The 16,091-nt window shown below is 45.3% G+C and overlaps 1 protein-coding gene across 4 annotated transcripts in view; it reads right to left on the minus strand.

The window, feature by feature from the left end:
- Positions 1-3,843: 3,843 nt before the first annotated feature.
- RBAK (RB associated KRAB zinc finger) overlaps positions 3,844-16,091 on the minus strand; it is a 35,851-nt gene continuing 23,603 nt past the window's right edge. For all 4 annotated transcript variants that reach the window (XM_040455806.1, XM_040455805.1, XM_040455804.1 and 1 more), the window contains 3 exons: positions 11,183-11,309; positions 10,800-10,895; positions 3,844-7,610 (listed from right to left, as the gene is read on the minus strand). In XM_040455806.1, the coding sequence (XP_040311740.1) occupies positions 5,695-7,610; positions 10,800-10,895; positions 11,183-11,309 (2,139 nt within the window). In that variant the 3' untranslated portion in view covers positions 3,844-5,694. The remainder of the gene's footprint in view (positions 7,611-10,799; positions 10,896-11,182; positions 11,310-16,091) is intronic.

Raw genomic sequence — 16,091 nt, forward strand, 5'->3', positions numbered from 1 at the left:
GAACACAGTGAAGGGACTGGTGCTTATACCCCCCCCCCCCCCCCCCCCCGCGGCAAAGCGCCGGCCGGGGCGCTCCTGCCAGGCTGGAGGGCTGTCCTGTGGGCCTGAGCTCAGCACTTGCTTTCTTGTCCCACTGGCATCACGTCAGGTGATCGTGTAGAGAAAAGAACACAGTTTTGAAGCTGGGCTCAGCAGGTGCCATGATATAAGCACCAGTCCCTTCACTGTGTTCCTTCACAGAGAGACCACAACTGCCCTGTCGTCCCTTGGAGGACTGACATTATTTTCTCCCCATACTCTGCTCACAAGTCCACGATTCAACTAGTTCACCAATTTTGAGAGGAGTTCAGGAGTTAGAGCAGTTTGATTCCTTTCACGTGACAGGGAATTTACTTTTTTGTCATGATTACCACTGTGGCAACTGAGGGGGCGGGGGGTTACCTACTAGTTGAATTTCTTCATGGCCTCTGTAGAATTTAATTTGGGGAATACTGTAACACTGTTGTGCAAGCGGTCACATGTTTGCCCTCACATTAAAGGGCCTACAACAAAACTGGGCATGATTTGGGACGGAGTAAGGGGCAGTGGGTGAAGTTTAGCCCTCAGGTGTAAGTGAGCTCGCGTTAATGTCTCTGGCATATTTAAGAGACTTTAGGGAAAAAATCTGAAAAGTTAACTGACCCCAAGCTGAGCAGCAGTAAATATGGGGATGGTGCGGGGCGGGGGGGGGCAACCCCCTGATGAAAGAGGCAGGCTCTGGCTGGCATGGAAGGGGGGTCACGGCCTTGCCTGACCACATGCCTAGTGGCTAAGCCTGACAGACTGGAGAGAACCGGCAGCTGCCACGGGGGACCGCACCACCGAGCCCCAACTTTCTGATGACTGCACGTTAAGCAAGGCGTTCATCTGTTTACACTGCAAGCTTTGCCTGGTAGGTTAAATGGGAAATCAAATCACGTCCACATCGTCTGCTCCATCCAATGTCATTACTCACCCCTCTGTGCCACTGAGCTCAACCAGCCCTCTTCCCTCCCCACACCAAGTCCTCATCCTTTTTATGATGCAAAATTGGGCTGTTTCTTTCACGTGCACTCATTTGTGCTGTTAACAACAGAGTATCTGTAAAAAAAAAAAAAAAAAAAAAATTTTTTTTTTAACATTCATCTTTGAGAGACAAAGAGAGACAGAGCGTGAGTGGGAGAGGGGTAGAGAGAGAGAGGGAGACACAGAATCTGAAGCAGGCTCCAGGCTCTGAGCTGCCAGCACAGAGCCCGACCCGGGTCTCGAACTCAGAATGCAAGATCATGACCTGAGTGAAGTCGGACGCTTACCCGACAGCCACCCAGGCGCCCCAACAATGGAGTATCTTACATTTGCTGAAAGGAAACCTTCTAAGTACGATTTCCCATCAAGTCAAACTCACCGTTTTATGTATTTACCTCCAAGCAAGGTCACCTCTATGACAGTAGTGCAGAAGACGCATCCCGAATTCAGAACGTGAAAAACAACTTGAGAAAATAGGAAATGTTTACACACATTAGTTCTTTATTGGAAGAGGCGGTTCGGACCCATTTATATATGCAAAAGGGAAGGATGACAAAATATGTAATGGCTCTGTCACCTCTTCAAATATTTTACTTAAAATATACTTTATATTAAGCTTTAAGGTCACAGTGTAGGAAATCTCTGTAGTTGCCATTAAAACTACTCTAAGGAGTATTTCCTGCTCAAAATTATGCAGGACTTCAAGATAATATACATGCAGAAAAATACACATATCTTAAGTGCACGGAACACTCAAGATATTGAGCACCCAGATTTAGAAACAGTATTACCAGCACCAGATAAATACCATTTTCAGCCTTGCCTGAGGCTAACGGATATCCTGATTTCTAACTGCATAGAAGTTTTTCTGTTCTTATACTTTATATAGGTGGAGTCATACAGTATGTTTGCTCCTGTGTCTGGATTCCCTCGTTCAGCTCTGTGAAAGTGGGCTATTATTGCAAGTACTTCTGGGTCACTTGTTCCTAATGTTCTAGTCTTCTGCAGTGAATTATACCACTTGGGTTCACTCATTCCACTGCATGCATGCCTTCAGAGAATTGTTTCTTGCAGTTTTATGCCAAGAATACTCTAGCATGTCCTTTGGTTGTCATAAATGCACAGATCTGCGAGGTTTGGGTTAAAAGGGTGCATGCATGTTCAAAAGTGACAGCTTTCCAAAACGGTCATACCAGTTGGCAATACCTCCAGCAGGGCACGCTTCCCACGGCTCACATCCTTGCCAAAACTTGATCCTTTCTCATGCTTCTCATTTTAACCATCTCAGAGGGTGGGTGGTAGTTCCACATGGCATTTTAAATGTGCGTTTTCCTGATTACTAATAATGTAACTGTTCATGATTATCATCTGGATATCCTCTTAACTGATGTCCCCAATCTTTTTGCCCATTTTCTATTTTTTTCTTGTTGATTTGTAAACGCTCCTTCTAAATGTTTTTTTTTTTTTTTTTTAAGTTTTATTTATTTTGAGAGAATGTGGGAGGGACAAAGAGAGAGACTCTCAAGCACTCCCCGCACTATCAGCACGGTGCCCTATGCAGGGCTCAAACTCACCAAACACGAGATCATTACCTGAGCCAAAATTGAGACAAGAATGCTCAACCAACTGAGCCACCCAGGAGTCCCCGTAAACGCTCTTTTTAAGTTACAGATCCACAGCTGGAAACTATGACCTGCAGGCCAAATCCGGGCTGTTGCACGTGCTTTTGAACAAAGTATTATTGGGACACAGACATGTTCACAGAGGCTGTCCAGCCCACAAAGCCCCAAGTACTTATTATCTGGCCGCTTCCAAAAACGTTCACCAACCCCTCCCGTATGCTCAAGTCTGCTGTCGTATGTTGTATACATAAGTTATAAGTATCTTTTCCCTCTGTTTCTTGCCTATTTGCTTTCTTAGTGGGGTCCTTTTGATAAACAGAAGTTTCAAAAAATTAATATATCCAAATTAACTGATTTTATTTTATAATTTATAGTTCAGTGACTTTGGGATCTTCTTTCTAAAAAAAGTTTTTTTAATGTTTATTTTTGAGAGAGAGAGCACAAGTAGGAGAGGGGCAGAGAGAGAGAGGGAGACACAGAATCAGAAGCAGGCTCCAGGCTCTGAGCTGTCAGCACAGAGCCAGACGCGGGGCTCGAACTCACGAGCCGTGAGATCATGACCTGAGCCAAAGTCAGACGTTTAACCAACTGAGCCATCCAGGCATCCCCAGTGACTTTGGGATCGTAAGAAAAATTTTGCTTCCTATAAGGTTACATATAGTCTACTAAGTTTTCTTCTTAGAGCTTTATTATTTTACATTTCATATTTAGATCTGCAATCCACCTCAATCCACATTTCTATTTTCTATTAAATTATCAAACGCAATGGCAACACATTTATTAGAAAGAACATCTCTCCCATTACACTGGATTATCATTTTCATCAAAAACCAAGTGACTGTATTATGTATGGGTGTTTCTGGAGCCTTTATTGTCCCAATGGTCAATTTGTTTATGTATGTGCCAATACCACACAATTATAATATAATCTCTATGGCTTTATGACAGGTCTTCTTTGATATCAAGCAATGTAAGTTCTTCTGTTCCATCTATTCCAGAAGATATCCTTGACTATTACTGGCCTTCTGAATTTTCATTTGAATTTGAGAATTAGTTTAATTTTGATTAAAAAAATTTACTAGGACTTTTAAGATTGCATTGAACTTATGAATTAATTTGGGGATAATTGAGACCTTTTTAAGGCTGTCCTGGAATCCATGAATCGTGTAAGTCCCTCTCAAGTTTTGTCTTTTTTTTTTTTTTTCCTGGATAGTTTTTGAAAATATGGTGTTGGGTAATTTTCCCTCGAGGCACTTGAGGATTTTTGATGCTATTGTTGAGTGGTATTGCTTTTAAGTTTTTCACTTTTTATGTTCACTGCTGGTATATTAAAACATTTTTTGCATCATGACCTTGTATGCACGGACCTTGCTAAACTTACTCACGTGTTTCCTCAGAATTTTCCATGTACAGAACTACGTCATCTGCAAATAAAAGTGTTAATTCTTTCTAATCCTTATGCCTTCTGATTACTTTTCTTCCCTTACTCTCCTGGCTAGGTCTTTCTGCAGAATACTGAATACAATTAGTGACAGGAAATAACCTTGTCTTTTTTTTTTTTTTTTTTAGAATCTTGGGAGAAAACTTCGCATATTTCAGCACTAGGCATGCTGCCATTTTGTGGTTTTAGACACTCTTCATCCAAGGAAGGAAGTTCCTCTCAAATCCATAGTTTGTGAAGCACATAAACGAATGTTGACTTTACCACCACATGACTTTTCTGCATCCTAGATTACTTCTTTCCATGTGATGTAGTCCAGGAATTAAATGACCCCCCTTGTGTTCCTGGAGTAGTAAAACCCATTGATCGATGTCTTATCCTTTTGCCAACATCCATCTATTCTGTTGGCCCAGAACTGGGTCATGTGACCACTATAAACAAGTTACTGGCGGTCCGAATAGAGTTCTCGTGACTGGTTTACACGAATCAGGATTCACATTCTATGTCATGTGAAGAAACGGCGGATACCCAAACTCTTCCAGCAAGGAATGAGGGGAGAAAGGACACGGAGTTCATCAACTAAAGCTGTCTGACAGAAACTTGCATTTGTCCCAAAATACTGGGAATAAGCAGTGCAGAGAAGAATGGCATAGTATTCAAATCAAATCAGAGATGAAATTTCTGAATCACGTGGTATCGGCACATGGCTCGCTCAAACCCATGCAGGATGGCATGAGACTTGTGTGTATCTTACAGACTACACAGTGCAAGGCCCTCTTTCACTGACACAGACTTAACTCCAAATCATCTATGCATAGTTTATGAAAATAGTACTTTAAACTTTTTTTGCTCAAACGTAGTTGAAAACGTTATAAAAACCACGGGCTTACAATTTATTGATGGGGCATTCATGAAAAACCCATTTGTAAATACCTTCAAATAGAAAATTATGTATTTAACTATCTGGTACTTATCAAATGTTTCACCAACAATATATAATCTCGTGTTAGTACATTTTGCCACCTTAATACTCAAATTAGAATACTGCCTTTTCCCAAATAATTCAAATCCAAGTTTGCATAGAATTACTGATAGAACACATTTTTAAAACATGATAGAAACTGCCATATATGTACTGTCCTCATTATAAACTCCTGATGATTTTATACAATGGTTTATTCAGAGCTGATAGCTTCTGGTATCTTCCCTATAAACGTGAATTTACATCAGAAATATGGCTTTCAGTATAACAATTTCCAAGACAACAGATTTTCCCACATTCATTACTTAGACAGATCTCGCCTTGGTGTGATTCCCTGATATGCAAATACAATTTGAATTCCAAAATAAATATTAAATAGTTATCAAGTTTCACGCCTGTATAAATTATCTAGTGTCCAATGAGTTGTAGGGTCTTGCTTTGAAGGCTCTGTTTCTTCTTGCATCCTTAGGGACTCTCCTCTGTGAAAAACATTAGGTGAAGATGAATCCAATGCCTGAAGAATTTTCCCCATTCAGAAGCACGAACTCTCAGACACCGATCTTGGACTCCTTATTGGATCTCGATATACTCAGAGGGCTCTGACTTCACAGGAGATCCCCCACAGCCAGTACGTTCACACTCCCTCTCCTGTGAATTCTCTGATGGCTATTGAAGGCTGACCTGTGGTGGAATTTTTTCCCACACTCGTTACATTCGTAGGGCTTCTCTCCGGAATGAGTCCTGTAGTGCACGGTGAGGTAGGACTTCTGAGAAAAGACTTTTCCACATTCGTTACATTCGTAGGGCTTCTCTCCCGAATGGCTTCTATAGTGTACAGTGAGGTTCGACATCCGAGAGAAGACTTTCCCACATTTACTACATTCATAGGGCTTCTCTCCCGAGTGGATCCGATGGTGGATAGTGAGATAGGACTTCTGGGAGAAGAACTTCCCACATTCATAACACTCATAGGGCTTCTCGCCCGTGTGCACTCTTTGATGTCTAAAGAGGGAAGAGTTATGGGAGAAGGTTTTCCCACATTCGCTACAACCATAGGGTTTCTCTTCCGAATGACTTCTATAATGTATAGTGTAGTAGGACAACTCAGAGAACAATTTCCCACATATGTTACATTCATAGGATTTCTCCCCTTTCGGAAGTGACTGGTGCCCACTGAAGGCTGAACCGTCGAGGAAGATTTTCCCACATTCGTTACATTCATAGGGTTTCTCTCCTAAAGGAGCCGGAGGATGGTCGGTGAGATAGGAGAACTGAGAGAACTTTCCGCATTCACTACATTCGTGGGGTTTCTCATCTGTGTGTACCTTCCGATGCCTAATGAAGGCTGAATTTAAATTGAAGGTTTTGCCACACTCATTACATTCATAGGGTTTCTCTTCTAAATGACTTCTGTAATGGATGGTGAGGTACGACACCCGAGAGAAGAACTTGCCACACTCACTGCACTGATAGGGTTTCTCTCCTGTGTGTGTCCTCTGATGGGTAATGAGTGTAGATTTTCGGTAGTAGGATTTCCCACACTCGTTACATTTGTAAAGTTTCTCTCCCGTATGCGTTCTCTGGTGGTCACTGAGGGCAGACTTGCGGGAGAAGGATTTCCCACATTCATTACAGGGGTAGGGTCTCTCTCCTGAATGATTCCTCTGGTGCAGGGTCAGATGGGTCTTTTGGCAGAAGGTTTTCCCACATTCATTACATTCATAGGGCTTCTCGCCTGAATGAGTCCTCAGGTGTTGGGTGAGATGTAGCTTCTGACAGAAGGTTTTCCCACACTCATTGCATTTATAGGGCTTCTCCTCCAAGTGGGATCTCCGATGGACGGTGAGGGTTCCCTTTTGGCTGAAGGACTTCCCACATACATTACATTCATAAGGTTTCTCTCCCGTGTGGGCCCTCTGATGTATGATTAACTTTGACTTTTTACAGAAGGATTTCCCACACTCGCTGCACTCAAAGGGCTTCAATTCCATCTGTGATCTCTGGTAAACATTAAAATTTGACATCTGGATGAAGTCTGACCCGGAGTCATTCCATTCGTAGGGCTTCTCCCCCATATAAGCTCTCTTATGAGTGAGGAAAACAGCTTCGTTGTCTAAGGCTTCCATGCATTCACTGTATTCAAAGGGTTTCTCCAAAAGATGAACGTTCTGAAGAATACTTTCTGCGTTTTGAGAATAGCCTTCCCCATTTTGGTTACACTCATAGGGTTTGTCTCCGTGGTCCGTCTTTCCGCACTCGCTACATTCACTGGGTTTCTTTCTCGCATAGCTGCCGTCACTGATGATTAATTCTGAAGTCGATTCTAAATTCTTTCCACATGAGACACAAGTGTGAGATAGGACGCTCGAAGGAACAAGGCTTGTTTCCACATTATGTGTTGTATCAAATGCATCCTCTCTCTCCTCATTTGGGGTTTTGCTGTTGGTAGAAACAGCCTGCCTTGAAATGTCATCTCCATTTTCTGGGATTCTCTCTATCAGGTCATCAACTTTCCAGACTTCTAAAAAGGAATAAAATTAAACAAACCTTGTGAATCTGAACACAACAGGTACAGAATGGGCTGACTCTGGCTGTATGGCCAATCTCTGCAATAAAATAGTCACAAGTGTACAATCGTCTGTTCCCCTTTGTTTGTCCTACAAGACAGACACACACACAAATACACACACATATGGGGACGGGGTAGACCCAGGAAAGGGACAAGTGGGATAGGACTGAGAACTATAGACAAAAGGGAGAATAAGTTCACACCGAATAAAGTACCTTTATTACTTCACAAACTATGTTCAAAACTTTGGTAGAAAAGGTGAAATAAACCTTTCACCGACATTTGATGAGCAGAGGGCAATGTCACTGAAAGAGCACTAGATTAAGGCGGACATGGGGGGAATCTGGAGCACATCGGTCAGGCGGTAGAAGAGTAACTGATGTACGAACATTCAAAGAAAATAATCAAGTATGGCGTACGTTTGGAAGCAAGAGATCACCATTTACGTTAAACTGTAATATACTGCTTCACACTTAAGATTACCATGGTGACGTTCTCACTAGCCCAGACCCTTCCGAAATTTTTGCCTTTCTACTCTGTACGTAAATCCAAATAATCATTCTAAAAATTCCAATCTCCTCACCTTTAGAGACAGTCCCCCACCCCTGTCCCCCAGTCCCTCTCCCCTGGGAGTCTCCGACTCCCCATCCCTGGTTCACCTTCACCTGGAAGGAGAGTTCCTTCCAGGCACATAACTGTCTGAAAGAAATGCAAGATGGACCCGATGGCAAGAGACCCGGCCGCTCAGATCGGCTCTGTGAAGTGTTCTGACGGGCTTACATAAGCCTAACTGCCCTTATTTGCACAACAGAGCGTGGCGGCTAAGAGGACAGAGATGAAGCTACCTTGATTCAAATCCACCACTACTGGCTGGGACTTGAGCAAGGTATTTAACTGTGATGCGGCTTCACACAGCTGAAATATGCCCCGACCACCGGGCTGGGAAAGGACCAACTTAGTGCATGCAAATCGCTCAGAATAGTATAGGATATGAAACAAATACCCATGAATTTCTTTCAACTTGCTGACCTCGATTTCCTAAGACCAGCCATGTCCCTGACGTAACACCAAATGAATCCTGAGAACAAAGAGTTTCCATACACGCAGGTTTCATTTTGTACAAAACCTTGAATGTCAGATTTCTAAAGTGGCCCCCACAGTATTAACTTTTATTTCTGCGTATCTTACAAGTTTTTGGAGCCTCTGAGCTATTATCATTAGCTGCTCTCATCCACAATCAGTGCAATGGCCGACAGTTCTGCGCTCAGAAATCTACACCATCCCTGGCCCCAAAGCCCCAAATACCAATAGGAAAAAACAGAGAATTTATCATTCACCAGTAAGACTTTTCAATTACCTGGATTCACAAATATACTCAAAGTAGCAATTTGCTAGTCTTCCAAAAATACCTCCTGCTCCAGGAAGCCAGGCTATGCCCACTTATTCCCAACCACCAGCCTGTGCTCATGCCCTTGTTCATTCAATGTGGCTTCCAGCACTGGCTACACTCAAAACCTATCTATACTTCAGGGGAAGCTCTAAAATATTTATTAAATCTTGGGGCACCTGGTGGCTCAGACAGTTTAAGTGTCTGACTTCAGCTCAGGTCATATCTCACAGTTTGTGGGTTCAAGCCCCACATCGGGCTCTGTGTGGACAGTGTGGAGCCTGGGTGGGTTTCTCTTTCTCCCTCTCTCTCTGCCCCTCCCTCACCCGTGCTTTCTCTCTCTCTCTCAAAATAAATAATAAGTATAAAGTTGAACAAAGATCAAAATGGCTGCAGTAATGCTTCCATGAAGCTCAATTTTTTTTTTTTTTTTTTTTTTTTTAGATTTTATTTTTAAGTGATCTCTATACCCAGTGTGGGGCTCAAACCCACAACCCTGAGATCAAGAGTTGTGTGCTCCTCTGACTGAGCCAGCCAGGTGCCCTGAAGCTTGATTTTAATTTTTTTTTTAATTTTATTTTTTTAACATTTATTTATTTTTGAGACAGAGAGAGACAGAGCATGAATGGGGGAGGGTCAGAGAGAGAGGAAGACACAGAATCCAAAACAGGCTCCAGGCCCTGAGCTTCAGCACACAGCCCGATGCGGGGCTCGAACTCACAGACCACGAGATCATGACCTAAGCTGAAGTTGGATGCTTAACCGACTGAGCCAACCAGACGCCCCATTAATTTTTTTTTTTAACGTTTACTTGTTTTTGAAGGAAAGACAGAGAGTGAGCAGGGGAGGAGCAGAGAGAGAGAGGGAGACACAGAATCCGAAAGAGGCTCCAGGCTCTGAGCTGTCAGCACAGAGCCTGATGTGGGACTTGAACTCACAAACCGTGAGATCACGACCTGAGCCGAAGTCAGATGCTCAACCAACTGAGCCACCCCCCGAAGCTCAATTTTAAAGTAAGCTTCTTCCTGTCTTCCTCTCCTTTCTTCTCAGCCCATTCAGGAACCCATCACCCCCCTGAAGAATAGCGATGCTGGCGGCATGTACAGTTCTGTCGAGACCCGCTAGATCCTGTATTTCCCTATAAAACTGCCAGTGCCCTCCTCCTGGCGGGCTTGGAGTCTTGAAGGCCACAGCGTGCTGCAGCCTCCTTTGGCCGGCAAAGCGACACAGCTACTGTTCCTCTTTACCCCGAACTCTGTGTCTGCGTTGTATTTTGGCTGCAAAGCACAGAGGTCCGTTTTCAACAATTTAGGGCCTGCATTCAGCACCACCAAACAGAGCACAGGTGCACCCTCGGCGGAGCAGCTCAGGGAAGGGACAGGTTTTGGTGGCTGAGTGCACAGAGGAAGGAGTGAAATGGGCAGAAAACCAGCCCAAGGCATTTCATAGCAAGGAAGGAAAGACAAAAAGAATGAACGTGAGAGTCTCAAGTTAATTTTTCTCTTAGACTTCTGAACGCCAGAAAACAAAGGAATTCTGCGCTACTGGGGGGAGGCTAAGTTACTAGGGGGGAGACGGGGGTAGGAGAAAGGCACCGGATCCTCAGCACAGGCTCACGCGGAGGTTCCCCACAAGTGCAAATCAAATGCAAAAGGAAAGCAGCCCACACGGGCGCCTGGGCTCAGAGCAGCCTTCAGTGACTCCCAGGGGTCTGGGGCCACCATGTTTAAAACCGTAACGTGCTCCTGACATACCTGGACGACTCCGACACGGCAGGTCACCTTCCACTACCCACGGCTCCTCTCCCTGCTCCAGCTTGAGGATCACTTTCGGTTTGGTGCTGTCGTACCCTGTGAGTGAGGAATGGAGGCAGGCTAGGACCGGCTGCACACCTTTCAGGTCTCTGAGTCCAAGATGCTGCCTCGGAGGCTGCCTGATTGAGTGCCCGGTTTTGCACCTTAGCAAAATCCAGACGTTTCGATGGAGGATTAAACAGACCAATAGCCTACCGGGAGCCCAAAAAGAGTTAAATGGTGCTATCATTTATTTCTTCAAACTTGAGGGAAGAAAATCACTAAATTGGCAGGCCCCCGACCCCGCCCCCCAAAGCAGCAACCGGACAGCAGGCTCTCCTCACCCACGGAGACAAGGTGGCTGTAGTTCTCCAGCATCACGTCCCGGTAGGTGGTCTTCTCCTCCGGCTCCAGCTGCTGCCACTCCTCCTGGGTGAAGTCCACGGCCACATCCCTGAATGACACTGGTCCCTGTAATGGCACGGTGATCGAAACCGGTAACATGGAGGAGATGTGTGGGCACAGGAGCTGACCAAGTTCGCCGGTAAAATGAACTATGAACACTGAAAATCTGACTTTATGTCACGGATTGTACAATCAAACAAACCATAATGGAAATACACTGCCTTTGGGTTCTTTTTATTAAGTGTTTATTTATTTTTGAGAGTCAGAGAGAGAGAGGGAGAGGGAGAGGGAGAGAGAGAGAGAGAACAAGCGGGGGAGGGACAGAGAGAAGGAGACACAGAATCCGAAGCAGGGTCCAGGCTCCAAGCTGTCAGCACAGAGCCTAACTTGGGGCTTGAATCCACGGACCGTGAGATCATGACCTGAGCCGAAGTCAGACGCTTAGCCGACTGAGCCACCCAGGCGCCCCTGTCTTTGGTTCCTTTAACTGCCCCCCTAAAAACCAAACCCCCAAACCAGAAAACCAACGGAGTTCCCGTTCTGCCAGTGGGCTGAGTTTTGGGGGACGTGAGGTGAGTAAAGCTCCTGCCAGGGCAACACCACACAAATGGACAAGCATCGGATTCCCTGGCCTTCTCTCTGGCCACCTTTCCTAGCAGGGCCTCCGGCCCCCTCTTCACAGGGTGCGCGTAGGGCCCATCCACGGTCTCCTCCTTCCTGCCGGACGCACCTCCTGCTTCAGCTCTTTCATCTTGGACTTTGACCCTCACGGGGGCTAGCTACCTGGGGCCACCTGTGTGGCTAAGTGTTCTACTTCCTCCCTGTGTTGGTCCAAACAGCACATCTCAAATACCCCTCTCTTGCAGCGACATGGTTGGTTGCGCTGAAGAACGCCCGAGACGTCAGGGTGAGGTCTATCGCAGGGAAAGTGCCTTAACATACTTTGAATGTTGGGGCACCTGGGTGGCTCAGTTGGTTAAGCGGCCGACTTCAGCTCAGGTCATGATCTCGTGGTCCGTGAGTTCAAGCCCCGCGTGGGGCTCTGTGCTGACAGCTCAGAGCCTGGAGCCTACTTCGGATTCTGGGTCTCCCTCTCTCTCTGCCCCTCCCCTGTTCATGCTCTGTCTCTCTGTCTCAAAAATAAATAAATGTTTAAAAAAAATTAAAACAACAACAACAAACTTTGAATGTTATGCTGCCAGGCTTGGCGTCACAGGTGTGGCAGAGTACCGCACAGGGTTCAGGGGGAAAGATGCAAACATGAAAAAGGACCAATGGCTGAAAACAGACAGCATCAGTACTGAACAGGTTGGCAGGGAAGAACAGGGCAAAGAGATCAAGACCCTTCTCCAGGACCACTTTTCTTTTTTTAATGTTCATTTATTTATTTTGGGAGAAAACGCAAGCAGGGGAGGCACACAGAGAGAGGGAGAGAGAGAGAATTCCAAGCAGGCTCCACACAGCACAAGGCCCGACATGGGGCTCGAACTCACGAACCATGAGGTCATGAACTGAGCCGAGATCAAAAGTCAGACACTTAACCGACTGAGCCACTCGGGGGCCCCAAGGACAGCTTTCTGACAATAAGAGTTGATTCCAATTCAGGAGAGGACGCCGAAGGTACACAGTCACTTTCCAGACTCGAAAAGAAAACGAAATCCTCTCATGGTCCAAATCAAAGCGATATAAAAACAGAGACTGTTACCTAGAGCAGGCGTCTCTGAGGAGACTCCGGAGATGTGGGGTCGAGAAGAGGAGAACTGAGAGCTGCGGAACACAGAGCTGCACGCAGGGCACACGCTGGGCACCGCAAGAGAGGACGGCGGACTCTAATGGCGCCCTGGAGCATCCCCAGGCCCATCGGGAGGGCCCAGGGTTCCCTGTCGGCAGCGGAAGTGAAGGGAAATTAACCACAGGCCTACCTGAGCAGCCTGGGTGGCTCCCGGTTTTCAGTGCACACAGCAGCCAGATGAGGGTCGGATGGTAAGAACGCTCTGGCTGCGGGCACTGTGGCCACACACACTTCAGAGCCTCTGTAATTAGGGTGGCCACACGCTCACCATCCAAGCCAAAAACTTCCGTGTGGGGTAAATGTTAAACCAGAAGGAATACAGGTGCAACAAGACGGTCTCAGGCAAACCAGGACATACATGAGCTCCATCCGTGTTGGACACGGATGATTTTCCTGAGGGTGGTGTCTGTCAGCACAGAGCCTGATGCAGGGAAGGCGCGGCCTGGAGCCTGCTTCTGGTTCTGTGTTTCTCTCTTTCTCTGCCTCTCTCTCTCTCTCTTTCTCTCTCTCTCAAAAATGAAACATTAAAAAAAAATTCTTTTCTTTTTAATTTTTTTTTTATTTTAAAAAAATATTTTTTTTTCAACATTTATTTATTTTTGGGACAGAGAGAGACAGCATGAACGGGCGAGGGGCAGAGAGAGAGGAAGACACAGAATCGGAAACAGGCTCCAGGCTCTGAGCCATCAGCCCAGAGCCCGACGCGGGGCTCGAACTCACGGACCGCGAGATCGTGACCTGGCTGAAGTCGGACGCTTAACCGACTGCGCCACCCAGGCGCCCCAAAGAAATTCTTTTCTAAATAGCATTACCGGGGGCGCCTGGGTGGCTCAGTTGGCTATGTATCCAACTCTTGATCTTGGCTCGGGTCATGATGTCAGAGTTTGTGAATTCAAGCCCCACGTCGGGCTCTGAGCTGACAGTGTGGAGCCTGCTTGGGATTCTCTCTCTGCCCCTCCAACTCTCTCTCTCAAAATTAACTAAACAAATAGAATTACCATAGGATCCAGCAATTCTTTTGAGTGTACGCTTGTAAGAACTGAAAGCAGGGCCTTCAAAGAGCTACTTATATGTTCACAGCAGCATTACGTACCATCGCTAAAACATACAAGTAACCCAAGCGTCCACCGACAGGCGAAGAGATAAGCAAGATGTGGTCCGTATGTACAACGGAGTCATCCTCAGCCTTAAAAAGAAAAGGAAATCCTGGCACCTGCTCCAACATGGACGAACTCTGAGGACACTATGCTCGTTGAAAATAAACCAGTTACAAAACGATGAACAGTGTGCGAATCTACTTAAATGAGCCATCACACTCAGAGGCAGAAAGGGGAATGGCTGCAGGGGCTGGGAGAGAAGTGGAGTTATTGTCTGATGTGGAAGAGAGTTTCAGTTTTGCAAGATGAGAAGTATTCTTGAGATGGTTGATGGTGATGGTTGCCTGACAATGTGAATGTACTTAATGCCAATGAACTGGGTATCTTAAAATGGTTAAAACAGTGAATGAATTTCACGTCATGTGTAATTTACCACAATAAAAACACTGGAAGAAAAAAATCAAGTGATATCTACCTAAAACACGTATCGCTAATCCACTAACTTCTAGAGCTCCGCAGACTTCCCCTCCACAAGGGAAAGCGCAAAATGGGGTCATTAGGTGAATATATTCACGTTAGCTATTAGTAATTTTTCTCTCAAAAACTGAAACTAAAAAAATCAAGAATTCTCACCAATTGAGGAAAAGCGAGTAAGTAAAAGCTAAGCATCAAGGTGAGCTGGTCAGCAATAATGGAATCAATTTCATAAAGGAAACAACTTACAGTTTTTCCACTGATTTATATATATATTTTTTAATTTTTTTTTTCAACATTTATTTATTTTTGGGACAGAGAGAGACAGAGCATGAATGGGGGAGGGGCAGAGAGAGAGGGAGACACAGAATCGGAAACAGGCTCCAGGCTCTGAGCCATCAGCCCAGAGCCTGACGCGGGGCTCGAACTCACGGACCGCGAGATCGTGACCTGGCTGAAGTCGGACGCTTAACTGACTGCGCCACCCAGGCGCCCCTCCACTGATTTATATTTTTTAACAAATTAAGCAGGGTATTGCTTCCATAACATGAGAACATTCTCCTAAAAACAGCCATCACAAAATGCTTAGAGATTAAAGACCAAATTGTTGAATTTTTTAAAATCCCCAAGGAACAGGCTTAAATAACAAATGGGACACAAAATATATAATCTAGGAAATCTCTCAGATAACTAGAAATTGAAATGAGATAAAGCTTGAGATATGAAAGCCAAATCTGACAGATTTGACATTTTCACAACGAACGAGAAAAAAAAAAAAACAAACAACTGAAAACGATACCTGAGCTGAAGAATCAAGTAAGCCTTCGCATCAAAAGGGGCCACCCAATTCGCAAACAGGACTACTGGGAGGAAAATACAGATCTACACATTTCCTGACAAAATACCCAAAGCGGAAAAATTAAGGAAAAAAAATCCTAAAAAGTTACAAGGGTGGAAAAAACACCCTTAGGCACCCCTGGGAACTGCCATTCTACTTCTCACCTGAGAAAAACCCACAGAGAACTGCCCACTGCTTGCAAAGGAAAAAGGATTTTGAACCCAGAACCGTATATGAAGCCAAGCTATCACTGAGGCGTGCAGACATCGTAAAGGTATTTGCAGCGAAGCAGGACAACTGATTTATCAAAGGGAACACTTTTCCTTCAAACACTCGAGATACCCTTCCACCCCAGCCCGAACAGGGGGTACAGAAGCCCCAACGGAGGAGGCAAGAAGGTTTCCAGAGTTGCTGCCAGGAGTAGTTCGGGCGACCGCGAACACTGAACTCGTATTTCAGAAGAGAAGCGCTCAGCAAATGTGCCCCACGGCCCTGCTACTTACTAAGTCCTCATCAATAAGGGGTTTATATCACTTACAAAGTCTGCATCAACAAGGGTTCATACCACTGATCCAGATGCCACGGCTGAGACTGCCCAAGACTGCAGAGTTGAGCTGACTGGCCACCCAGAGCAGGGCGTCCCAGCT

Source organism: Herpailurus yagouaroundi, unplaced genomic scaffold (genome assembly GCF_014898765.1).
Source record: "Herpailurus yagouaroundi ecotype Mexico unplaced genomic scaffold, PumYag 216, whole genome shotgun sequence".
Lineage (NCBI taxonomy): Eukaryota > Metazoa > Chordata > Mammalia > Carnivora > Felidae > Herpailurus > Herpailurus yagouaroundi.